This window comes from Lepidochelys olivacea (genome assembly GCF_965140295.1).
Source record: "Lepidochelys olivacea isolate rLepOli2 genome assembly, chromosome: 25".
In the NCBI taxonomy this organism is placed as follows: Eukaryota; Metazoa; Chordata; order Testudines; family Cheloniidae; genus Lepidochelys; species Lepidochelys olivacea.
In genome coordinates this window covers 7,249,668-7,275,229 of record NC_140435.1, presented here as the reverse complement: position 1 = coordinate 7,275,229, position 25,562 = coordinate 7,249,668, and the positions used below count along the sequence as shown (strand labels likewise).

At 59.3% G+C, this 25,562-nt stretch overlaps 1 protein-coding gene across 2 annotated transcripts in view; it reads right to left on the bottom strand.

Moving 5' to 3' along the window:
* The window catches only part of LOC311512974 (protein unc-13 homolog A), a 125,475-nt gene that overhangs the window by 16,607 nt on the left and 83,306 nt on the right, over window positions 1-25,562 (bottom strand). The window contains exons 23-37 of one of the 2 annotated variants that reach the window (XM_084614480.1): window positions 25,275-25,343; window positions 24,724-24,813; window positions 24,069-24,203; window positions 23,167-23,300; window positions 22,671-22,756; window positions 20,546-20,672; window positions 17,696-17,792; window positions 16,572-16,715; window positions 15,508-15,591; window positions 13,486-13,563; window positions 12,990-13,078; window positions 12,079-12,231; window positions 10,951-11,074; window positions 4,065-4,103; window positions 2,229-2,258 (exon numbers count right to left, since the gene is read on the bottom strand). In XM_084614480.1, the coding sequence (XP_084470606.1) occupies window positions 2,229-2,258; window positions 4,065-4,103; window positions 10,951-11,074; window positions 12,079-12,231; window positions 12,990-13,078; window positions 13,486-13,563; window positions 15,508-15,591; window positions 16,572-16,715; window positions 17,696-17,792; window positions 20,546-20,672; window positions 22,671-22,756; window positions 23,167-23,300; window positions 24,069-24,203; window positions 24,724-24,813; window positions 25,275-25,343 (1,479 nt within the window). The remainder of the gene's footprint in view (window positions 1-2,228; window positions 2,259-4,064; window positions 4,104-10,950; window positions 11,075-12,078; window positions 12,232-12,989; window positions 13,079-13,485; window positions 13,564-15,507; window positions 15,592-16,571; window positions 16,716-17,695; window positions 17,793-20,545; window positions 20,673-22,670; window positions 22,757-23,166; window positions 23,301-24,068; window positions 24,204-24,723; window positions 24,814-25,274; window positions 25,344-25,562) is intronic. The other variant, XM_084614479.1, reaches the window with a different exon arrangement.

The following is a 25,562-nucleotide window of genomic DNA, read 5'->3' as shown; positions in this document are numbered from 1 at the left end:
TGACCGTGCAGGGCCCACCCCCAGTCACTAGTGCTGGGAGGAGAGACCGCCTGGCAGGGGATTGCAGGGCAGTGCAGGGGAGGGACAATACTAGGGTATAAAATGGCGGGGGGATGTGTACGAATAGTGCCCTGTGGGTTTCCCTGAATTAATTTCACCAGATCCCCCTGCCGTGACGCACTTGAGCAACCAAGGGGCCTGGGGCTCCACCCGGCAGACGGACCAGCCGGCATGTGAAAAAATGGACTCCCCTATATTTGTACCAAGGAAGCAGCGAGTTGGCAGCTCTCTGCCTGGCAGGGTCCCCAGGCCCCAACCGCTGCTGGATAGCCATGGAGATGTTTGTGACTCACGCAGGCTGATGTTAACGAACACCCTCGGAGCATCAGTCCAAATGATTTGTGGGGGTACGTGTGCAGCACCCCTCCTCCCGCTGGGCTTGAAGAGTGGAAGTGCTTGACTTCCCTCCACTGCACACGGTTCCGGCTTCATGAGGGCTGCTCCCCTTCCTACTCCCACTGCAGCTGTGTGACTCTGGGGAGGAGCTCCCAGAGGGTGCATTGGCCTAACCCCAGCCAGAGCTAAGCCATGACTGACTCTCTGGTTACAAAGCAGCAGCTGCTCTCCCTTTGGCCCGTGCAGGCCCTTGTGACCTGGCCCCGATGGCTGCACTGGCCAGGAATGGCTCTGGGCAGGAGGGGTGGAGTCCTTCCTCCCTGACCTGCAGTTTGCTGCTGGAATTTTCAAAGGGGACCTAAGAGACAAGCCCTAGCCCCCCCCCCCACCCCCGATGGCTCCCCAGGGCAGAGTGGGAGCCGGGGCCACTTGCTCCCCTTCCGCTCCGACTGGCCTACAAGGTGCCTTTCAGCCTCCCAGCAAGTCTGAGTCAAGATCTGACCCCTGCTCCCTTCTGCCGCAGGATCCCCACCCCGGGCCCTGATTCTGACGTGCATGAGTCCAATGTTCACGCTTAACCCCCTGGGACCAAACCGTGGGGCTCAGGGTGGGGGCAGGGGAGGTCAGAGAGACAGTCTGACACCCACCTTGCTTCCCCCCCTCCCCTCCATCCCCACAGAGAAACGAGCCAGAGAGCAAAAGAAGAGAGGACGTTTTAACAGGAAAGGAGCGAGAGAGCGGGTGACACAGGGCAGAGACACACAGGAGCTGGGAGGCGACACACAGGTGACAGGTTCCAGCCTAGAGGAGGAAGGTCCAGCTTGCTGAGCTTTCAGGGACCAGCCTGGGTCCCCGGGGAGCCCTAAGGGGCACTCGGTGGCCATGTGATGCTCACGCCTCTGAGCGTCCTTCTAGCCTCCCTGACAGCCGTTCTGCTGTACGGGTTCCCGCTGCCCGGCAGCTGCTGCAGTGCCACCTTGGAGAGGGTACCCCTTGGCCACGCGCTGGTCGACAGGTTCACCGGAGCTGGGGCTCGTAAAAGCTGACACCCCTTGGGGAGGGGTATCTCACAGGGGAAAGGTCACCCTTCCCGCAGTGCCCCTTTCAAAGGGCTGCTCCCAGGCCCAGCCAGGCCTGGGGTGAATCAGGCTGTGGCCTGCCCATGGTGGGGTGGGGAGGCGAAGTCACTGCCCTCGGGCCCAGCTCACCGTCTGCAGGGCCCCCCATGGAGCAGCTGAAGGAATGGCAATGCTGCAACCGCCCTAGGGCCTCATGGAGCCCTTTGCTCCCACCAGTGACCGACAAACCCAGCTGCCCCTGCAATGGGCCCTGTCCCACGCCACAGTGGGGCGGACTAGGGCACAGCCGGAAAGTGGCCGCACAGTGAGTCAAAGCCAGGAATGACTCCTGACCCCAAGTCCCTTGCTCTAACCACTAGGCCTAGTCCCTCCCAGAACCAGGCAAGAACCCAGGTGTCCTGACCCCCAGACCCCTGCTCTAACCACTAGGCCCCACTCCCTTCGGCAGGGTTTGGATTGCTGGGCGAGCAGGGCCCAGCCCTGCCTACACACCCGGCCCCAGTCAGGAATGGTTCCTTAGCCCTTGTCAGCAGAAGGGCTGCCAGGAGCCCTTCCTGTGCTGGCCTCAAAGCCCAGCCCGCGCCCCCGCATGCAGGCAGGCCAGCGAGCTGAGCCCCAGTCAGCAGCGAGATCGAGGAGACACAGTCCCTGGGGAGCACAGGGTGGGGCAGGGGGTGAGAAAACAACAGCAAGAGGCACAGAGGAGAGAGAGAGCAAAAACCGAGCAGGCTTAGAATCAAAGAGTCTCCTTACATCTGTGTGACTGGGCAGCTTCACCCTGCTCTGGAGAGAGAACAGCATTGGATATAGTTATCACCGTCAGCAAACCGACCCGGCCGAGGATGGACCCGCCCCGCTGGAGCACCTCACCAGGGCCAAGCCCACTAGTCCGAGCGGGATCGGACCCTGGGTCCGCTCCTCTGGCCAGCTAGGCGCAGAAAGAGTTGGGCCCAATTCTTTGCTGGGGTAAACTGGTGCTGTTTTCGTTGGCGCCGGTGCACACCAGCAGAGGATCTGGCCCATTGTGCTCACTGAGCTTTGTTCCACCCCCACAAATGGCGCCACTGGCTGCTTGCAGACTTCAGGAAATACCTGTGATGAGTCCACCAGTTCTCATGCAGCTCCACCTGCAAGAGTGTGCTGGGAGCTCTCCCTGCCTTCCCAGGTGGCGGCTGCAGGAGGAAGTCTACCCTAATCCCCATCACAGGTATTATGGGGCTCCGTTTGCCTTCCTGGGATGAGTAGGGGGAAGCTCCTGAATGATGATACCCTTCCAGGGTCTCCAAGCCCTTTACAATGCACTAATCCACCAACCTCTCACTACTTGTAGCCTTGTTTTACTACTGGGGAAACTGAGGCACACAGCAAGGCAGTGGCTTGCTCAAAATCACATGGCAAATCAGTGGCAGAGCCCAGGAGTCCTGGCCTCCTGCTGCTTCTGTCCACAGCACAGTCGAAGGTTTCTGGACACTCCACAGAGCCAACGAAGAGCTGCGCCCATGGGCAGTGGTTCTGTCACTCACTCTAGGGTGCTGGCTAGCCAGGGTTGCTGCTCTTTAGACAAAACCCATTGCAGGTGGGCAAGTTTGGAGGACCTGGATTTCTGTGCCCACCTGGAGTGGACACTTCTTGGCATCTGCTCCCGTGCACGGCGGAGTCCCACAGGACTCCTGCCTGCCTCACCTTGACGGTACAGGCCACTTTGCAGGAGCAGCCCCTGGCTAGCCGGCGTCAGGAGCAGAAAGGCTCCCCCACACCTCAATATGGCATCAAATAGCTCCTCTGCCACACACACACACACAATTGCCTTGCCTGCCACGCCGGCAGATCGGTCCCTGCCCGGGCGGGTGCCGCCGGGCTCTCTGGAGGTGAACCAGCCCTGGCATTCCGTAGAGGATGGGCTTTGCTGCCTTTCCCCCAAAGCATCAGGGTTCCTCATTCTCCACTACCTGGGGCCATGGCCGGGCGGCTCTGTCCCCTCTCTAATCATAGGGGCCAGACCATAAAATCCACAGGAAGGGTAGGGCTGGGCTGTGGTACAGCCATGCAGACGCCTTGCTGCTCATTCCTGGCAAACCGTCCTCGAGAGCCTGCTAGAGCCGCGGCTGGGCCGTCCCCACTGCGGCTCATCTGACCTGCAGCAGACCCGGTTCCCGGCACGCACCTGCTCTGCTCCAGCTCCCGGCCGCCAGTCTCCCCAGGCCACGGGCAAGACACCGCCTCCCCAGCCTGGACGCCACATGCATGGGTATCCCCAGCACTCCCAATATACACAGACGCACCACAAACCCCCCCCCCCCCGCTAAACACCTACACGTGTAACTGCTCATGCACACATACATCCCCGGGCAATACAGACCCAGACAACACAACACACAACTACACCTCTGTACGACAACACACACACACACACAGTGCATATCCAGACGACACAACATGTGAAGCACGACACCCGGGTCCCCGGGCAATAGGCAGCCGGGTCTGTCTCTGCTCGCTGTACTGAGCAGGGCTAGCAGATTGATTTGAGTGGGGGGTGGGGGACAATACATGGCTAGCACAGACAGTCAAAGAAGCCAGAGGGCTAGTTACCTTCTCTGTCCCCTTGCCGTGTTTTCTCAAGAGCGTCCCCTGCAGAAACAACGTCAGAAGTTGATCAATGGTCCAGAGAGGTGTGAGTGTGCCGGGGTGTGTGTTTGTGTGTGATCATTCGCTGGAGGGGAAGGATGCACTAACTGACCCCCCTCCCCACGCTCCCCACATCCTCCTTCCCTTGCAGACTGGGGGGCTTTGGCAGCTGGGGATGCAAAAGGGGAGGGACTGCCATAGGAGGCGGTATGGCTGCGTCTCGCAACCTTCCCGTCCTGGGCTAGTCTCAGTCCTCACCTATGACCGTGATGGTGGGGGTGTGTCTGCGTGTGTGTGTAGGGGGGCTCAGGCACCTCACTGGCAATCCGCAGGGGAAGCCTAGCACTCGTTGAATCCCAGGCAGCTTGGCAGGGCGGCTGCGCATTCTCGCCCCCAAAACCTTGGCCGGATGGGCGCGGATTGGCCTTGAAATGGGCCAGGCCCCTGCCCTGGGAGCCCAGCTGGTGTCTGCCCAAAGGGGCCCTTCCCTGCAGTGACAATACCTTGCACGTCACTTGGCCATAAGGCGGTCAGGCTCCTAACTCTGAGGGATTCACAGCACGAGGTCAGGCCCCAGGTGCCAGACTCTGCCCCGCCCCCTGCTGCTCGGGGAGGCTGACGGGTCTGCGGGCGGAGTGGATCGGGGGGGGGCACATCCCACCTGCATGCTAGGCCTCTCCCACTTTGGACCCCTGGAGGTGAACGTGGCATTGGAGACAGCAGGGCAACAGTGTTGAGTGATGCTGCTTTTACAGCCAGCTAAAAAGGAGGAGAGGAGGCAGTGGGCACAGCTGGTAAAGGGGGGGGGCGTGCCCGTTCCCAGCAAAGAGGGGTGCTTTAGGAGTGTCCTTCGAAAGGGGTTTCACAGCATGGCTGGGATTATGCAAGACACCACAGCTGAGCTGGGGGAGCAGAGAGCCAGCAGTGGGATGAATGGGGGGTGGGTGGGCATCCAGAAAGGACAAAAATCCCCAGGCGGGATGGGGGCCTGGGAATCCACTGCTGTACAGACAGGTGGGGGGAGCCAGAGAAGCCAAGCAGCAGCGGTCACATCGCTCTGCCCTGAGCAGCCTGCCCGGGAGGAGGGGACACAAGCCGAAGGCTGCCTGCACTAGGCATTCTTCTCTCTGGAGATCCCTAGCGGAAAGCAGGCCACGCTGTAGGACAGGTACCGCCTGTGGGCCTCCACTCGGGGTCTTCAGCGAGCCAGCTACCCATGCTACCCATCGCATGCAAAGCTCGTCTTCCTACCCTAGCGAAGGCGAGCCCCAGAGGGACGATGGTGAGTTGCTTGGACACAAGGGCATCCCCTTTAAAGAGCTGGAGTGTCGGGGGAAGGATCAGCCCCGCACCGGCACCGTCTCCTCAGCAGCTGAACGGCTAACGCCACAATTCGGGAGGAACCGCTAAAAACGCCAAGGGGTCTCCACCCGCTGGTGCTGCCTCGCCAGGGAGCACTAGGCTCCGTGTCCTGAACTGGGCCGGATCCCACACAGCAGGGACTAAACCTGAATAAGCGTCTCAAACTCCAGCGGAAACAAAAGGGGGAAGGGGGGAATGCAGCATGGCAGGTGGCCAACAGGGCGGGCGAAAAAGCTGTATAGTCACAAACCAATAGGAAGGGAATTAAAATGCCTGACACTGAACAGAGCCTTTGCTAGTAGCACTTCTGACTCGCTAGCAAGCCCCGTACACTCACCACCATTACATTACAGCTTCCACTACCCCATGTGACGGGGCTGTGCACTGAGCGAGCGGCAGAGCTGAGGATGGAACCCAGGAGTCCCGGCTCCAAGCCCCCTGTTCTAAACACGTGAGGCCATTGCCTGTGAAATGGAAGAACTGACAGTGCCCTTTGAACAGGCTCCGATGACAGAAAAGCGAGGTGCTGGGCCTTGTGAACAGCTGCTCAAAGTACAAATGCATGTAGGGCACCTATTTAAGCGCACTTGATTCACGCTCCGTGATCCTTCGTTCAGTAATAACCCCTAGGAGGGGCCTTGCGTTTCCATTCAGACGCAGCTCAGTCTCATCACCCACCTAGGGAAACCGAGGCACGGGGAGGGGCAGTGTCTTGCCCAAGGCCAAACGGACAGTCAGTGGCAGAGCGGGGAAGAGCTGCCAGGAAAGCCTGGTTCTCACTCCCACGCTCTGAGCAGCAACCTAGGCCTGGGCCAGCCTGGCAGAACTAAGCAGCAGAGCCTGGTTTGCTAGCTATTGAAACACGCTGCTACTCTTTTGCCTTCCCCACACACCCTGGGCCAGGAAACACAGAGGGATTTCACACAGCCGCTCCCCACACCCCATCCCACTCCGTGCTGCTCTAAACACCAGCTGGACTGCAACCCTGCAGTGCCCAGGGCCCCCAGGTTCAAGGTCCCCCCCCAGCCCTCTCTGCATCGCCCCAGTCCCCAGATTCACCCACTTCTCCTAAAGGACAGAGACCAGAGACACGGGTTGCTAGCTGAGAGTGCTGGGCTTCAGGAGTGTCACCAAACGGGCGTCACGCCAAGACCCAGAAGAGGAAGGAAAGGGCTCTTTGTTAGGAGTTGCAGGACAGTCCCTTAAATAAAGATGGGCTGTTGCTGGGCTGCTTGGGCCAGGGAGGGAACCAGCCACTAAGCCCCAATGCAGCACACAGGAAAGAAAGCCCCCAAAGCCCCCACCAAGGGGCGTGCGGGCACGAGAATGCAGGTCCCATCTTGGCCTCCAATACTAGGGCACCAGCCGGTCTGAGGGAGCTGTCCCTAAAAGGACTCCACATCTCTTCCTTCCACCCCCTTCTCCCCCCCACATTGTCCCCCGACCGGATCCAGCCACGGTGAGTTTCCGCGGCGCTGCCTGGCCCCTGGGAGACAGGCTCGCCCTACAGATCGGGGCACAGGCGGTGGATGAGGAGCAGCTGAGCAACGGGGGGGACAGAGGTGGGGTCACTCGGGGAGGGAGCGGAGCGGGGGCGGGGAGGGGGCATGGGCAGCCACACAAGACAATAACCGGCTGAGATCGGAACCGACACACAGCAGACAGACAGACAGACAGACAGGGAGCTGCCGTACTTACAATCATCTGCCATTGTGAGGGGAGCGGAACAATTGGAGAGAACAACCGTCACATGAGTGTCACGCCCGCCTGCCTTCCTGCCTCCCCTTTTCCCCCTGGCCAGCCTCACCACCACCACCACCGGGCCCACTGCCCCCATGCACCCCCAGGAATAACCCCCGGCAGACCCAGAGCTCCAGGGCGCAAGGGGCTGAGCTGGGGGGATCCCCGGTGACGGGGACTCTGGTGAGGGGGGATCCCTGGTGAAGGGGATGTTCTCAACCTCACAATAAAGATCTATGAACAAAGGAAAACACCAAGCAATCTAACCCCCTGTGAGGCCTTTTGAATCAATGGTGCCAAAGGCAGAACCCCCTGCTCCCCAAGGAGATAAGCCTGTGGCCATGGGCAAAATCCTTCTCTACTGCTCAGAAGCTGTAACTAACAATGGCTGAATCACCACCTTTCATTCTAAAAATGCCCAACACTTGTCTTAAACGACCATTGCCATGCAGGGCTCACTCAGTGCTGGAATGCAGCACGGCAGCTGTTTAGCAGCGCATGGCAATGCTACGCAAGGTGTGGTCAGGACGTGAAGAATTTCAGATCCAAGTGAAAGTGCAATGGGGAATCACCTACGCCGAAACGCAGCAGCGTCCTGGGGTGAATCCCCATGGGCTTCCAAAATGCACCCTGAGAAGCGACCTCCAGCAGGACAGGCCTCCTTGGCCTCCCACCGATCAACACTGACCTCCACCCACCACCACTCCCTGCACAATTCGGGGGCTGTCTTTCCGGTCCCCCAGACGCAGACGGAGCAAGCCGAGCTCTGTTTAGCTGTGACAAAAGAACGGGCTGCAGTGCCAGAGCAGACAGCCTGCTTAGTTCCAGGGCGGCTGAGCTAAATGCGGGCGAGGCTGACTCACGGCTGGGCCGCCGCGTGGCAGCGGAAAGCATCCTCTGATGCTGCGTGGAGGAGATTCCATGGCATTCTGCTGTCTGGGTTCCTGTGACTCATGGCACGGAGCTGTCAGGTCTCTGATCAAGTTTAAAGGGCCCCTCAAAATATGCCCGCCATCAGCTAGCTGGTGAGAGAGCTCCCTACACTGCAACAGTGGCAGCGGGGCTGTAGGAGTGACTCAGGAGTGGCAGACAGCAGCCGGCTGGAATGCCAGAACACTCCTCCCAGAGGGATTGGTGCATCTGTTTGCCTGGGCAGATCTCCCTGGGGAGCAGCTGTTAGCCCCCGCGACAGGCTCCCCAGGAGTGAAAATCTCCCATTGACTGGGACACTAAAGCTAGACTAGGAAATTCCCATGCAAAAAGCTTCATTAAAGTTAAGTGGATGGGCCAGCAGCCTTCTCAGGAAACCTCAGCAGCGTGTTTCCATTGAAGGGGAAACCCGCCCAAATCCTGTAGAAGGCCTGGAAATTCAAAGGCAAAGCTCCGGTCAAATGGGGCAGTAGGCCCGGTCCCTCTGGAGTCTCTGGCCTCAGTTCTCAGTCACTGCACTTGGGATCAGGAGGGAGGAGGAATTAAGGGGACTTTAAGCCATCTTTGCACTTCGGGGGGCAGTTCAGGGGCTTGTCCAGCCCCTGGGGTTCATTAGAGCAGCTCGGCGGTGTCTCCTGACACTCTGCTTCCCACGGCCCTGGAAAGCAACGTCCGGGCTGGAGGAAAGCGTTCCCCGATTGTGCCCCCAATCCATCCCTTGCCCCAGGGCTGTGAGCATGGCCTACTCCAGGGGCATCTCCAGGGGCTCTTTATACCTACCTTATGGGCCCTTTATGCAATACGTGGAGAACTTCAGAAATCCCCCTGCAAATGTCCCCCTGTGACATTATTGACAAAATCTGTAACTGTATAGATCCGATGAAGTGAGCTGCAGCTCACGAAAGCTTATGCTCAAATAAATTTGTTAGTCTCTAAGGTGCCACAAGTACTCCTTTTCTTTTTGCGGATACAGACTAACACGGCTGCTACTCTGAAACCTGGTCTAGATCACTGTTGCAACCACTGTTATATATTTGCAGCACATATTGTACAAAGGTTGTTGTGTGAGGTGTCTATGGGAAGGTTATGATTGGCTGGTTATAATTATGCTATCTGTATATATGTATCATTTTGCAGTTGAAGTTATGAATATTGGCTCTATACTGTCTGTATTTCAAACTTATGCTGTGCTTCTGGGTGACACCCCAGACAAGCTGGTGTCAGCTCTGCCTAGCCTGCTGGATGGCCCATTAAGGACTATCAGCTATACAATGACCCATTGAGAGAAGGCAGATACGCCTTGTGACTCAGCCAGGTATGCCGGGACTTGCCCATGTGACTCCAAACTCCATTTTGCTGTAATTTTCCACAGTAAGAACAGAGAGGGGCTCTTACACCTGGAAAAGACTATAAAAGACTGCTGCGGCTCCTCCATCTGGTCTTCAATCCTACTTCGTACGTCTGGAGGGGCTTTGCTACAGACGGAAGCTCTACACAAAGGACTGAATGACCCATCCCAGGTGTGGACGTTCTCCAGAGACTTGATTTGAACCTGCCATTTATTCCATCACTGCTACAAGCCTGCACCAAGAACTTTGCCATTCCTGTATGTCATTGATTCCATTTAACCAATTCTAGCTCTCGTCTCTATCTTTTTCCTTTTATGAATAAACCGTTAGATTTTAGATTCTAAAGGACTGGCAACAGCGTGCTTTGTGGGTAAGATCTGATTTGTCTATTGACCTGGGTCTGGGGCTTGGTCCTTTGGGATTGGGAGAATCATTTTTCTTTTACTGGGGTATTGGTTTTCATAACCATCTGTCCCCATAACGAGTGGCGCTGGTGGTGATACTGGGAAACTGGAGTGTCGAAGAGAATTGCTTATGTGACTTGTGGTTAGCCAGTGGGGTAAAACCAAAGTCTTCTCTGGCTGGCTGGTTTGGTTTGCCTTGGTGTGCAAAGGAACCCCAACCTTGGGCTGTAACTGCCCTGCTTGAAGCAATTTGTCCTGAATTGGCACTCTCAGTTGGGTCCCACCAGAACCAGCCTCATTACATGCCCCCGTCCCCTTTCCTTCCCCACCCTCACCCTCCCACCCAGAGACAACCCAACCCGATGTTCTCTCCCCCACGCCCTCTGCCTACCTCGCAGAGAGGCCGATGCCCAGAAGCGGCAACAGATGCTAAGAGGAGCCCCCTTTGCCCTAAGCAGCATGTGCAGCTCTTGGAGAGGAGACAAAGTCCTTCCCTTGCCAGGGAGCTGTGCTCAGGACACACCTGCCCAGTGCTTGTGCTCAGGAGGCAGATCAGGGTGCTCCCCTGCCTGGCACCCCACACTTAGAGGAAGGGGGGCACCACGGTTCTGCTTCTGCTGCTGAAGTGGGAGGCCCGACTTCCTGACTCCATGTGCCATGGCACTCCGTGCCCTCGCTGGGCACGCTGGGCCGGGGCAGAGGGGTGAGGTGGAGACACGCTTCTCCAGCCAGACCCTTACTCCCAGGCGTTGTTCGGGGAATGTAAACGCTGGGGGAGTTCCCCCCCCCACACCAGAGTGATCTGGAAACGTCCTGGGCAGGGCAGGGGGGAGCTGAGCCCCTCATTCCCTGATTGAGCTCTGGAGCTAGAGAGCTCAAGCACGCTCTGGATGAAGCTCCGCCCCGCTAAGTGCTCGATGCCCAGGCTCACGCGGTGCCAGGGCTCCAGAGCAGACCGCTTCCAGCTGAGCTTCCGCCATGGAGAGCCCAGAGCCCAGGGGAGGGTCCCCACGTGTCCCTCCCTCCCTGCCCACCATGTCCTGACTCCCGCCCCCGGGGGCTCACCGTCTGGTCGGTGAGCGGCGGGAGGACGATGGTCTTCTCCATGGTGTTCATCACCAGCTTCCAGAGCTCCTTCAACACACGCTTCAGCACCGTCTTCTCGCAGATCTTGGCAAAGAGAGCCAGGCTGGGAACAGAGGCGGGGAGGGAGAGGATGGACTTGGGTTCTGGGCATGCCACCCACCCCCCATACAGAGCCCCCCACACACACAGAGTCCCTACACTCACACACACAGACACACAGCCCCTACACATCACTACACACTCACACAATGTCCCTACAAACATACACACAAAATGTACCCCCCCATGCTCTCCAGGACTCTCCCATAGGAGCCCCCCCCATACTCCAACACCCTCAGCCTGCATGGGCTGGTCCTGGTGCTCCGGGCCCTGCTCCCCCCTGCCAGCAGCCGGCCATGTCTGACTCCTGTGCTCTGCACTGGCAGCTCCTTCCCTCCCCTGGCGGCCGAGGGCCCACCCCAGCCACCCGAACCCCGGTGTCCCCATCCTCTGGGCAGTGATAGTCGTCACAGGGCTCTGTGTAACCCAGGGAGCAAAAGCAGCACCCGACACGGGCTCGGCCTTTTGCCAGGCTGAGGTCATGGGGATTAAAGGAACACGCGGCCCGCGGCTGGCCGCAGAGCGCCCCACGGGGGCAGAGGGCTCACCTCGGGGCACAGGGGGGAGGCGACCGGGGCAAAGCAGGGAGGACATGCCCGGGGCAGAGAGAGGCTGTGCCCTGGGGACAGCAGGGACTGGGTGGGCACAGGGCTCGGGGTGCAGGGAGGGATCCTGTCGCTCACGAGAGCCACCGCTGGGCCCAGCAGAGCACCCCTGGGCCGGGGGAAGCCACGGAGCGCTGGACACTGCCCACTGAGCGCCACGCCTTACCCTGCGCAGGCCTCTGGGCACAGCGGCCTAGGCACCCCGCTGATCACAGGGCACAGGACCTTCCCCCGCAGGGCCCCCTCCCCTGCAGTGCCCTGCCCCCCTCAGTGCCCTCCTCAGCCCCGCTCCCCCACTGTGCCCTCCTCATTCCCCCACCCCACATGCCCTTCCCAGCCCCAGCCCCCCTGCGGAGCCCCCAGTGCCCCTCCCCGCAGTGCCCCCCAAGTCCCCTGCACTCACTTGCTGTCCAGAAGGTCCATGATGGGCTGAAGGACGTTGTCGGCGTCCTGAGCGACGCTGCTGCAGGCGCTGGCGGGGACATTCCCGGTGCCCTTCACCTGGCTCAGGATGTCGCCCATCTGCTTCACGCACTCCTCGATGTGAGGCTGGAAACTGGGTGCCACAGGGGGCAGGCAGCTCCGTGAGCAGGGCAGGGAGCCCTTCCCCATGGCCCAGGAACACCCTGCTCCACTGGTTTTGGGGAATCCGCCCTCCCCACAGCCCTGCCAGCTCCAGGGACCCCGAGCCCTGCACACTAGTTCCTGGGACCCCCCATCCCAGCACAAACTGGTTACTGGGGGCCCCCCATCCCTGCACACTAGTTCCTGGGACCCCCCATCCCAGCACAAACTGGTTACTGGGGGCCCCCCATCCCTGTACACTAGTTCCTGGGACCCCCCATCCCAGCACACACTGGTTACTGGGGGCCCCCCATCCCTGCACACTAGTTCCTGGGCCCCCCCATCCCAGCACACACTAGTTCCTGGGCCCCCCCATCCCTGCAGCCTCTGGGGACCCCCTCATCCCTGCCCACTCTGGTGCCCAGGACTCTCCCAGCCCTTCAGGCTCCAGGGACCCCCCACCCTGGAACACTAGTTCCTAGGAACCCCATCCCAGCACACACTGGTTACTGGGGCCCCTCCATCCCTGCACACTGGTTCCTGGGACCCCCATCCCAGCACACTGGTTCCTGGGACCCCCATCCCTGCAGGCTCCCCCCAACTCCTGCAGCCCCAAACCCGACCGTGACCCTCGGGGCTCATCCCCAGAATCACCATACAAGGAGCCTCCTTCCAAACAGGAGCAGAGCCTGACCCTGTGCTTTGCACCCGACGATTGATACCCCTCCCCCCGCCCTCTCCCCAGCGCACCTGGTGGCAAAAACTCCGCTGAGCTCATCCAAGCCGCTGTTGAGTTTTGCCTGCAGCTCCGTCAGGGTGTCGCTGGCCTCGGCGTCCAGCTGCAGGGGGACGCGCCTGGTTAACAGATGCTGCCCCTCTGCGGGCAGCGCTGGACACTCTGGGGCCCGTGGTCCCCAGAATACTCCCAGAATGCCCTGAGAAGCAAGGGCCGAGTCTGTCTTGGGTGGAAGCTGGCCTGAAAGCCGGACGGGGACAGAAGCTGGCCACGGGTCGCTGGGTCTCTCACAGCACCGCAAGACGGCACTGCTGCCCAGGGGCCAGGAGACAGGGGCCAATGCAGTGCCGTGCCCTGGGGGCCAGCGGCACCCCGCTGGGGGTGGGAGATCCCACCAGACTGGGACGTACCACTGCAGAGCCTCACTATGGGGCCAGCGTCTGGAAACGTCGGGGCACACCCCGTACAGGGGTCCAGCTGCAGGAGCGAGTGGGGCACCCCGGTACAAACCTCCTTCCCCCCCATGGCTTCAAACATCTTCTCCAGCTGGACACGGAGCTGCTGGATGTTGTTCATCAGGATACAGGGCTAGAGGGGGACCAGAGGGAGAGGCGGTTAGTGCAGGACGCTCACACCCTACTGGCTGCGATCACAGCAGTGGGGAACGCAGCAACAGCCAGACCGGCTCAGACCCAAGGCCCAGCTCGCTGGGTCCTGTCGCTGTCACTGGCCTGGCCAGCAGGCATGGTGGGGTAGGCTGCCCCACATCTGATCTCTGGGTCTCTAGTAGTTAGAGCCTGGCTGAAGCCCTGGAGCATTCATCACCCCGCCCCCCACCAGCCAACACTTGTGCTATTGTTAACTATGAAACCTTGGGCCAGGGGCTGCATTCCTGAGCCTGGGGGATTTTGCAGCCCAGGTGGGTGGGGACCTCCCCCATCTCCTTAGCTCACATTAGAGATGCGGGGCAGAGAGGTCACGGCTCAGCTGCCCCCATTGAGGGATCTATAGCCACATTAGTCACCTGGCTAAGTGGCCATATGCCAGAGACACTGAGCCCTCTCAGTGCTCATTGATTTCACTGGGGGTTGGGGTGCTCAGCACCTGGAGACCTTGCTGCAGGATTTAGGGGCCCAGCAGAAGGCCTCCAAACTTCAGAGCAAGAGCTGGAGAGTCAGCCGCAGAGCAGGGGGCAGATGGAGATCTCCCAATTCCCAGAGCTGGTGGGCGGGAAGGCTCGGGAATCCTGACCCGGGGTGTGAGTACAGGGTGGCGGGAGGGCAGGGGAGGTGGAGCGGTCAGCGTGGGAGCGTTTTCCAGAAGAGGTTTCTCAGGCCACGTGACTCGATGTGAGGGAGGAGGGGAGGGGCTCCGGCCTGAGCCAGCAGCTCCGTCTCCATTCACAGGAGCCCCCAAACTCCACATCCCCAGCTGCCCAGGCTCGCCTTGTGGCGTGGGTGTGACACACACAGGAGAGGCCGGTGCTCCCCGGTCATGATAGCAAGGCACCCAGGCCTGGATTTACCAGCTCTCTGGCCCTGCATGGAAACTCCAGGGGCTTGCTGGCCGGGGGGCAGGGTCCTGGGTGTGGGTCAGCGTCACTGCTCCACCCATTCGGCTGGCTGACAGCCTGGCATTTTAGACACTGAGCCAAATCCACCCCGTGCTGAACTCTAGCGAAGCCAATGGAGTTACGCCACAGGGTGAATTTGGCCTGTTGGCCCGAGTATGCAGGTGGGATCTATCTGCCACCCAGCTGGCCTGACAGCGGTGCCTTTAAACCCCCAAAGCCTGCTCTGAGCTGGTGGCAGGTCTGCCAGTTCCATCCGAGTCCGTGGAGTGACTCCGGGTATGACTCTCCTCTCATTTACCCTAGCTTTACATCACTGAACTCAATGGACACTGGGGCAAGGACTCCTGCTTTACACCAGCTTCAGCAGGAGAAATGGGCCCTCCCATATCTAGAGACCTCTTTGCGGGATTAAAGGGAGCGTGTCTCATGAGTGAGGAACAGGGCTGCCTCGTGACGCCTTTGTACGCCAGTGCATGGGAATGAGGGTGTGACACACCTGCTTGTGTGGGGGTTGGATGGGTGTGTAAGCACGCATCAGTGTGTCCTGTGTACCCACACAGCTGGGACCTGGGTGCGGATCTAGAGCTCCCCAGACTCTGGCGGGGTTTGGATAGGATGGGCTTTGGTTCTGCCCACGGTAGAGACAGGCTGCCACGTTCAGAACCCCATGTGCATCCAAAGTGTCCCAGGGGTTTGGATCCAGCCTGGCAGAATCACTCCTGGGAACGGGTGCCCCAGAGTCACATAAGACCCAAGAGCAGCTTGCAAATAGCAGAGACGGGGCCTTTCAAGGCAACCAACAGAGAACAGAGAGGAGAAGAGGAAGGGTACAGAGGAGACTGGCGCTAATTGCTTCCAGGGGGGATCTGGTGGCATCGGTGGCATGGAGACACTGCGACAGAGAGTGGCCCCGCCAATCGGAAAGCAAGAGAGCAAGGCAGGAGGAGGGGATACGTCACCACTTTCTCCTTCTCCTTGGAGCAGTACAAAGCGAAATCCTTGGAGATGATTTCGGCGTATTGCAGCAGCACGTTGCTGATGGTCTGCAGGCAGGAATGGCCAGGCCAGGCCGGGGGCGGAGCAGAGCGAGCCGGGAGAGCCGGAGGGGGCAAAGGAAGGCAAGGCAAGAGAAAAGGAAAGGAACGAGACTGTGAAATCCAGGTTTGGTCTGAAATAAAGTGCCCGGGGATTGCTTTGGGCCTACGAAGCTGCAGATTGAACTCCAGGAAACAAAAAGGCCCCCGTTGTGCGTCAGTGCTATGCACAGGTGTGACTGTCGGGATGGGGGGCATTTCAATGGGGATGCTGCCACCCCCCCATTCCCACTTTTGGCCCCCCACAACTTTTTGTTATACAAGACCTGAATTAACCCTATAAAATCCCGTTCCCTGCGCCCACACTGCCCAGGAGGAGCGCTGGAGATACGTGTGGGCGGGAGGCACTTCCCAGCGCTGCCGTTCCTCCCCAGCACTAGTGCTGCAGGTTTCCATGGCTGGCACACGGCACATGGCAGGGCCCCGGGACAGGAGCCCCTTCCACAGCTGTTTGTTGCTGCCGGGGAGAGGCGATGTGCTGACATGGGGCCGGCGGCGCAGGGCTCAGCTCCCTTCCATGGTGCCGCCCCGTGGAAGTCAGTGGAGTGACCCTGACTTACCCATTGTGAGTCACAGGAGACTCAAGCCTGCAGCGTTTAATTAATCCAGGAGCTAGCGAGCCTGGGGTAACCGCAGGGTTTGCCTGGGTCCAGCAGCCTCAACAAAGAATCCCCGTTAGTTACAATATGGCCCGGTCCCACGCCTTCTCCACCATCGGGGCACTGCAGTCCCGGGTGCACGTCCCGGTTAGTGCCATCTCTAACTGTGCAGCATGTTGCAGCCTGGACGATTGAATGGGTGCAGATGCTGCTCCAGCTGAGGTCTTCCGCTGTTTAAGCTGGGACCATTGCCATTCCGGGGTGGGGGTCACAGCAGTGTAAACACAAGGTTGGACCCAGCACGTCGCCTGGCCCCACCGGGCTCCTTACCTTGGCAAACCTCCGCATGTAGTGCCCGACGATCTGCGGGTCGGGGCACTCCAGCTTCTTGATGATCTCAAAGCTCTGGTTCAGCTGGGAGAAGACGTCCACCACGGAGCAGGAGAAGAGAGCGTGCTCAGAGGTTTGCTGGAACTGGAGCAGGAGACAGAGGGGGAGCAGAGCATAGGAAAGAACGGGTTATTTTCTGGGCTCAGAGCTAGAGCCTCGGGTCTGGGTGATATGTCACAGAGACAGCTGCTGAACTGACTTTATGTCCTGCCTTCTTCTGAGCATCTCAAAGCATTTTGCAAAGGCAGGTGAGTATCCCATTGTATAGATGGGGAAACTGAGGCAGAGAGCGGGGCTGTGACTGGCCCAACATCACAGAGGTGTCAGGAGTGAAGTTGGAAATAGAACCCAGGGGTCCTTATTCCCAGTTCCCTGTTCAGATCAAGGCTTCTCTCTTCATAAATCCGGCTGCCAAGCTTGGCTTCCTCCGAACAGCCTGGCCCTGCATGCTCACGCTACCAGGCTTGCTGGCCATGTGCCTGCTGCTGCCTGATTCAAGATGGAGGATCAGAAATAACCCGGAGAGAGCCTCTCCTACAGCATGTCCAGCCGGCCGGCGGGACCCAGAAGTGCATTGGCAGCAAAAATGAAAAACAACCGGGGACGGGGATTAACTGGTCTCTAACCACGCATGGCCTGGATCCGACTCCTGTTTTTGGGGATGGCCTGGGTCAGCTCTCTTGAAGTTTTCCCTCTCCAGCTGTCACTGGAGGGGGTAGGTTGGACAGGTTGGCTGGTTTCCCACCCCCTGGGGCAGAGGTTCTCTGGTACCGGTGGGTGAATATGGCTGTTTCTAAGGCCCCATCTCGTTCCCACAGGGAGGTGGAGCGCTAGGTACAGATCTCAGGGCTGTATGCAAAACCCTGACAGGGCTGTCCTGACAGATGGCTACAATTGGAGGGCTGGACGCTCTGCTCACTCACTCCGAGGGAAACCCCAGTGTGCTACACCCGCGGGAGGGGAGAACTGGCTCCTAGAATGAAGACTCAGCACCTGGGCTAGACTCGAGCCCACCCCCGGGTGGCAGACTTCCGTCCAGGTCACTTTTTGGCTCTATACCATACCCCGTCCTTCTTGTCCCTCTCCAGCGCTCCATGCAGGAAATCCCGGGACACCTCCTCATTTTCATCCAGCCACTGGATAACGAAAGGCTCAAACCAGCTGGAAGAGAAAGAGACGGGGAGATGGGGCAGCGGGAGAGGGTCTCACGTCCCCGCTGTTTGGAATAACGCTCCAACAAGCTCACAAGAGAGAAGGGAAATAGGTCGGTTTGATGCGCTATGCAGTCCCTGGGCAGGCTGCCCTCCTTATCTGGTCCGCACAGACCACACGGCAGAGGGGAGAAGAGGGATTCCCAGCCAGCGTCTGCCCTCTGTTATCCAGGGGCGGATCTGGCATTTACTCCACTGGCTTCCAATCCATCGGGCTGGCTTCTCCTCTTCCACCCATGATCCCACTGAGCCCAGGTCTGCACTCCCTGGATAATGCGGGACAGCTGCACTGCAGGCCAGTGGGACTGTGCTCACGAGAGCAAAAGGACAATTGCGCCCAGTGGCGTCTCTGGGAGCTGCTCCCGATTTACACCGGGGACAATGAGAGGAGAATCCGACCCATGTCCCGTCACCCTGATCTCAGAGCAGGAGGGACCATTCTCTCAGTCTCCGGGGGTGCTCAGCATCCCCAAGAGAAGCTGCAGGGGTTCAGCACCTCTGACAATCCGGCCTCCCGCATTCGAACCTGGACCTGCTCACCCCGCTCTGTCCACAGACCCCTGCCTGGGCCTGAGCAGGTGGAAGGAGCTGCCTGGTACTCCTTGCACGGGGTCCAAATCAGAAATCAGAATCCATCTCCTGAAGCACACTTGGCGCCTGGCCTCGGTCCCTTCCCAGAGCGCACTGAGACACACCTCAGCTCTGTTACGGAGGGGGAGCCCCAGCTCCCTCGGGAGGCAGCTTCTGGGGCCAGGCGCTCCCCCACCCCAGTGGAACAGGCACCAGGGCTTGGAAGACACTTTTAACCCCTGTCCGCAAGCCCCGTCAGTGGGAAACAGACAGAAGCCGGGCTGGCCACTCAGTGCCATGGTCGCCTAGGGAAGGACAAGTCCTGGCCCGGTGAACTGAACGGGCACCTTGTCCCACAGGGATGTGTGGAGTTTTGTCTGTCTCCCAGGCCCCTGGAGCACTAACGAACCTACGTGCTGAGGGCATCAAGCCTTTAGCTGCTGGAGTGAAATACTAGCTTCGCACTGACCCACTGGGAAATCAACTGAAGCATGACAGTTCCCTGACTGTCCCCCCGAGCACCCTCCGGTGGAGCCTTATTAAGCGGATAACTAAGAGAGCCTCGTTCAGAGCCCAGCCGAGACTGGGTGCCAAAGTGGAAGATCCCAGAGGAGGTGGGTGTTGGTTTTCTGTCTCGGCTCGCAGCTCCCCTCCCGTCTGAGCTGTAGATCTGAAACCCACCAGAGCAGGCAGGAGAATCGATGCTGCCGCTGGATTTAATTACTGATCCAGAGCAATCGATCCCTCGGGCCCCTGCATTTCCCGCTGACGGGAGGGAGCCTGCTGGGTAACACCCGGAGCAGAGTCGGAAAGGCTGAAAGAGCTCCGGGAACACGCGGCAGCAGCCCAGAAACCGGCCTGCTTTGGACCTGCCAGGCACAAGGCGATGCCAGACGAGTGTCTGGGGGGCCAGCCCTTCCCACTGCACCTGTGATCCATGGAGTGCAGGCGTGTCGCCTCGAGCGGGACACTCCGGCTCCAGCTCCGAGCGCAGCCGGGCCCTTAGTGGGGAGGAAGGGAAGGGGAGGGAGCAAATGGAGGGGTGAGGAACAGGAGGGAGGAGGAGGAGCTCGGTATGCAAGAGGCAAAGGGTGGTAAGATCCTGCTCCTCCCCTCTCCTCCCTCCTTCCTCTCCCCATCCTCTGACTGCAATGGGAGAGAACGCCCAGTGTTAGACGTGTGTGGGGTGACCATATTCCCCAAAGGGAAAAGAGGGCACCACATGGGGCTGGCCCGAGCCACTTGCCCAAACCCTGCCCCACCTCCCCCACTCCGCACATGGGGCTGGACTGTGCCCTCTCTTCCCCCCCCACACATGAGTTGCTGGCCTGAGCCCTGCCTCCCTACACGCAGGGCTCTCATCCGAGCCCAAACTGCTCCACGCACGGGGCTGGCGTCGCTCCTTGCCCGAGCCCTGCTGCCCCTCCCACATGGGGCTGGCATCTCTGCTCACCGCACCCTGCCTCCCCACTGTGCGGCTGGCATTGCTGCTCACTGGAGCCCTGCCCCGCCCCCCCCGCAGGGCTGGTGTAGTTGTAACCCCCCAAAGGAGTGTGTGCCCCACTTTTTTGGCAAAAGTGGGCCTTTGTCCCATTTGCAGCTGGCAAGAACAAATGGGACAAATGCCCGTTTTTGCCAAAAAAGTCAAGATGGGCTTAAAAGAGGGACTGCCCCAGCCAAAATGGGATGTATGGTCACCCTAGATGTGTGCCTTGCCCAATGCCTCAATCCAGCAGCTGAGGGGTTAAATGCACCTGCCTCTCCCCCAGGAGTGCTGAGGCGCCCTGCCTGGCACCCTGGGCTGGCGTTTACACCTGTGCGTGTGGAAATGCAGTAGATCCGAGCGTAAAGGGCCGCGGGAGGGGCTGGGCAGCAGAGAACCAGTCCCCGATGGCACCGCACTGCCAGCGCCTGGGGACACACGGCAGACACTGTTGCAACCAATGTTCTATCTTACACCCCTGCGAGCGTGCAGGGCACCGGCTGTGAGTGGGGCGTGTGCCTGGCTCCTTGGAATCTGCCTCCTGCTTTTAACTAAAAGGGGCCATTCAGGAGTCCCCGGCCCCTGACCTGCCCCTGTGAGGCCCAGACCCCCCCGCTAGCCGGCCGGCCGGCCGCAGCACCAGGACTTACGCGGGGTATTCGGGGACGCGGCTCTTGAAGGCAGGGAGCTCAGTCACGTACTCGTTATAAAGCCATTTCACTTTGAAGTGCAGGTTCATGTAGTCAGCACTTTTACACAGGCGATGCTTGTCGTGCTCTGCGGGCGAGGAGAGAGGGAGGCCATGGGTGGGGGGATCTCTCCCTTGCTCACCCCACTCGGGATGAATCCCAAAGCCCTGGCTCAGGCTAAGCTCCCCGGGACCCATCCCGAGAGGTGCAAGCCAGGCTAGGTGCCCGCAGGGAGGGAGGTCAGGGGGCTTAGTGCAGCGGGGGCCAAGCTAGGGACCCGGGGGGGGCACTCCCAGGCTGGAGGTCCCCCCGCCCCATAGGCTTCTAGCCTGGGCACAGCGGAGAGCGGCCATTGGCCAGCAGGCTGGCAGGGAGCCACAGACTCACTCTGGCCACCACGGTTCCTTTCCAGGATGGAGTTCGACCTAGTGCTGTGCTCCTGGAGGGGATAGAACAGCTGCCGACAGCCTGTAAGCGGGGCTGGGGCGTCAGGGCCCAGAGAGAGATGGGAGGGGCTCACCACCTGCTTGGCGCATCGGGGGAAGGGGAAGAGGCCACTAAAAGGGTGAGAACTGTGCAGTTTAGAGAAGAGAGGCTTGGCAGGGGTTGGGGGGGATATGACAGAGGGCTACGAAATCATGAACGGTACAGAGAAAGTGAGTAGGGAAGTGTTGTTTACCTTTCCCACAATACAAAAACCAGGGGTCACCTGAGGACATTAGTAGGCAGCGGCTTTCAGACAAGCAGGAGGAGGTACCTTTTCACACAGTGCATGATTAATCTGTGGAACTCATTGCCAGGGGATGTTGTGAAGGCCAAAAGTATGACTGGGCTCAAAACAGAACTGGGTAAGTTTCTGGAGGATAGCTCATCAATGGCCACCAGCCAAGACGGTCAGGGACGCAACCCCATGCTCGGGGTGACCCCAAACCTCTGACTGCCAGAAGCAGAGAGAGCAAGACAGGGGTGGATCATTCCAACTCTGCTGGATCATTCCTGCTCTGTACACTCCCCACAAAGCTCTGGTACAGGCCACTGTCAGAGACAGGATACTGGACAAGATGGCCATGGTCTGTCCCAGTCTGGCAGCTTTGCTGTTCTTATGATCATGGTCTATAAGGCCGAGATCTGCCAAATTATTTCCACTGAAGTCAATGGATGGTAGGAGCGAGGAGGTGGGCTAAGCACCTAACTGGGGAAAGAGATCTGACCACTGGGGCCCTTTCAGCTAGTGGATAAAGGCCTGAGCCTAACGAAGCCCGATGGCTGGAGGATGAGGCTAGGAAAACACTGACTGGAAACAAGGGGCAAATCCTTAACAGGAAGGAGCAGCTTCCCTAGCTACCATCAGCAGTTCTCAGGGTCTTTAAATTGAGCCTGGGTGTCTTTCTGAAAGCTGAACGTTCAGCCGTAGGTTTGGTAGGATCACAGGATGGAAGAGGGCAGAACAGCCCGCTCCACTGCAGGAATCCCTGGGGAAGGCTGTGCAGGAGGTTGGACTCGATGACTTGGAATCCCTGAAGGCGAAGGCACCTTAGCTAGCTGGTGACTGTCTGCCCTGGAGCTTTCCAGATGCACAGGTCTCCATGCAGGAGAGGAGCGGGGACGGGGGCTTGGCCCACCCTGAGCAGTGGGTTAATGTTACTATTTTCCAAACTGAAATTGTTGCAACTAGAGCAGAGAGGGAAATACGGCTGCATCTCCCCCGGGAAGAGGATGGGACTATTCTCCACCCCCGCCCCGCAGCCAGCCTCATGGTGGATGCTGCTTCTTCCCAATGCCCCTTTCCCTGGTGGGTCTTGTCGTGCGTTAGCTGAGTGGGTACGTGCAGTGCTGCCCTTTGCTGGGTGTGTCCGGAGTGGCATCATGGGACTGTGCTGTTAGCAGAGACTCTCGGTTAGCTCAGAGAGCAGGGGAACGCGCTGCGTCCCATCCCACAGCTGCGGCTGCACGGACCTGCAGCACAGGTACCGTGGTGGAGTTGGGGGTCGCCATGGCTTTGGTTCGGTGAAACGGAGGTTGATTCCCCCGTCACCTCCCAGCAGGAGGCAGAGGAGTGACAAAATTCAGCCCAGGAGAGACTCACCTTCCATTGCATATTTCATGTCCTGAGCAAAGAGGTTCCACATCACCTCGGCGCTGATCTTACCCACGTTCAGCTCCTGGGGGAACCTGGCAGGAAGGGAGGAAAAATGGATGAATCCCCAAACCAACTGCTTCCGACAGAGAGGGACGGTCTCCCTGGTGCCTCCAAGGCACAGTGCAGACCCAGGAATGGTGGCACACACATGGGCCACCCAGGGCTTTTCCCAGGAGGCTCCATGCTTCTCCATTCAGCTCCAAACAGGCAGGAGAGGGGCAGGTGACAGGAATCCCAAGCAAGGGACAAGGCCAGAGCTGCCCATGGAGGTGCAAGGAGGGAAGTCTCCTACGGAGGTCTCTCCTCAGGCTAGGGCAGAATCCCGGTGTCTCATACGTTGATGCTCCCAGCACAGGGTCTGCGAACCAGCTCAGATCTCAGTTTTACTGACACTCCCTGGTGGAGGCAGGGCTGGTGTGACCATTCCCAGGCCGGTACTCACTGGTTCAGGCAGGGCGTATAGGAGTTCTTATCCTCTTCAATAATCGAGACAATCAGCGTGATAAGTTTGGACCAGAAATCCAGGTTCTTGATGCTGGGCCCCTGCTCCTCGGGGGGGACCTCGCCTTTCTTTGTCTGGGAAAAGCCCAAAGACAAGGGAAGGAAAGTCTCTGGTTAATCGCATGTGGGAATGCAGGGATTGCTGTCCCATGGGGCACAACCTCAGTTTGGCTTCCAGATGCTGAGATTTTCCTTTGGCTTGGAAATCAGGGATGGCTGTGACCTGCTAGCTCCTTTCCAGCCCATCCTCTGGGGACCAGGAGAGGGCTGCTCTGACACAGGCACAGAACCAGGCTGGGGTCCAGTCTAGGGCCAGGCTCCCGATAGGGAGCATCTCTGCACACGTTTCAGAGTCCTCCCTCCAGCCCCACATGGGAAACCTGGAGACTCGGGCCCCGTTCTACAATGCGCGGCTTTTCTGGGAGAGGAGATCCCAGCTGGCCAACAGGCACTCCCGGAGACTCCTGCCTCCTGTCCCGTGCCTCGCCTTATCCTTAAACGGCTCCACCGAGTAAAGGAAGGCTGCAGCTCCTCTGGGCCCAATCCCCACCCAACAGCCAGCCGGCGGAGCCTGGTCCAGCAGGAGGCAGCCGGCTGGGAAGGGGAGCTGGTTACGGGAAGTGCGGACAGCTACGAGGAAAGCTCCCACAACTGGGAACTAGGAGCTGAGATTCTTGCTACCCAGCAGCTGACAAGCTCTGCTCCGGGCAAAGGCTCACCAAAACCTCTGGTCCGGAAGTGCTGAAAGTGCAACACCCGCCGCGCCTAAAGGCCCTGCCTATCACATGGCGGGGAGGGCGGCCAGCTGGGGCGCTCCCCCCCGCCCTGCCCCGCCCCACGTACCGGGTCGGTCTGGTACTCGCGGCTATACAGCTCGTGGCAGTTGTTGAAGATGTACTCGTAGGTGGAGTTAAGACAGGCTTTCACGCAGTCCTTCACCACCTGGCTGGCCCGAGGTGGGCTCTGGAGCTCCTGCACCTGTGGGATGGGGAAGGGAGACATGGTCACGCTTTGCAACGGATGCCTCCCGAGACGGACTCGCTGCCTGGAAGAGAAAACCCATGTTGCCGGGAGCTCAGGGGAGGGACCCCAGACAGCAGGTGTCACTCAGGAAGCTGCCATGGGATGTATCACAGGCCCCCTGAGTTACAGAAGAAGCCTTGCTCAGTGCCCATGTGCCCAGTGCCAGCCCAGGGCTGCTTGCCTGGAGCAGGATGCCTCCCGTGGTGAGAAATCCCACCCCTTCTGAGCCCGCAAGGCAGACCCCTGGCATGGGACTGCTGTCACTTCAGGATCTCCAGACGCCATTCGACAGAAGCACTGTTATTACCACTGAACTCCATGGTGGTTTGTGTTGGATTTCAGTACACAGGATGGGCAATTAATTAAGCTAATTAATATGCGGCACAGCTCCTCAGCTGCATTCTGGAAGCAGAGGAATCCCAGGCCAAGTGGCTGCTCCTCTGGGAGGGACCAGCCAGCAGGCACCGGGCATTACCTTCATTCGAAAGAAGGTGATGCTGGTTAACAGATCCACCGTCGACTTGAGATCCTGCAGCCTCTCCGGGCTGCTGGCAGGGAAGTTGTTCTGTTAGGAAAGAGAGAAGATTAGAGGGCTACATGATGGCTAGGAGAGCAAGCAGGGGCTACCCCGGCTGGAGTTTCAGAGCTAGTAGGTGATCTGATCACAGCCACCTGGTGTTTAACACCAAACCTGCTCCCACTGAAACCTGTGGAAAACCTCCCATTTACATCCACAGCTCTCCAAGCTGAGCAGCACTGTTTCCATAGCTGGGGAAACTGAGGCACAGAATGACTCACCAAGGCCAGTAGCAGACGCTGGGCCTAGAATCCAGTTTCCTGAATCCCCCTCCAGCACCTCATCCACTGGACCAGCCTGAGCCCTTGACAGGCTCTAGCCTGGTGGCAGGAGACTCCTCGCACAAGGGACTAAGCTGCAGGTGATCAGGGAGCAGCTCTGAAGCCCGTTTAAAAGTCTGCAGGCGTTCGTCCCCATCCCTCACCCCTTGTGGGGCTGGTTCCCCTTACCCGGTACATGGACAGGTCAATCCGGAGCGAATTGTGCAGCTGGTCCAGCAGCTTGACAAAACGTTCTTTCTGCAAAGACACACCCCGGCGCCAGGTAAACAGGAGAAGGGCGACCAAAGCCCATTTCCCCACCTCCCCAGCTCAGCCGTTTCCAGCGCAAGGTTGACAGATCGCCCCCCTCTGTCCCTTTGCCGCTACCCCCTGCAAGAGGGGCACCCATGCACAGAGGCGGGGGGGTTCAGCAGAGCCGTGCTGGATGAGGGGAGCGTGTTTACTGATGCCAGCTAC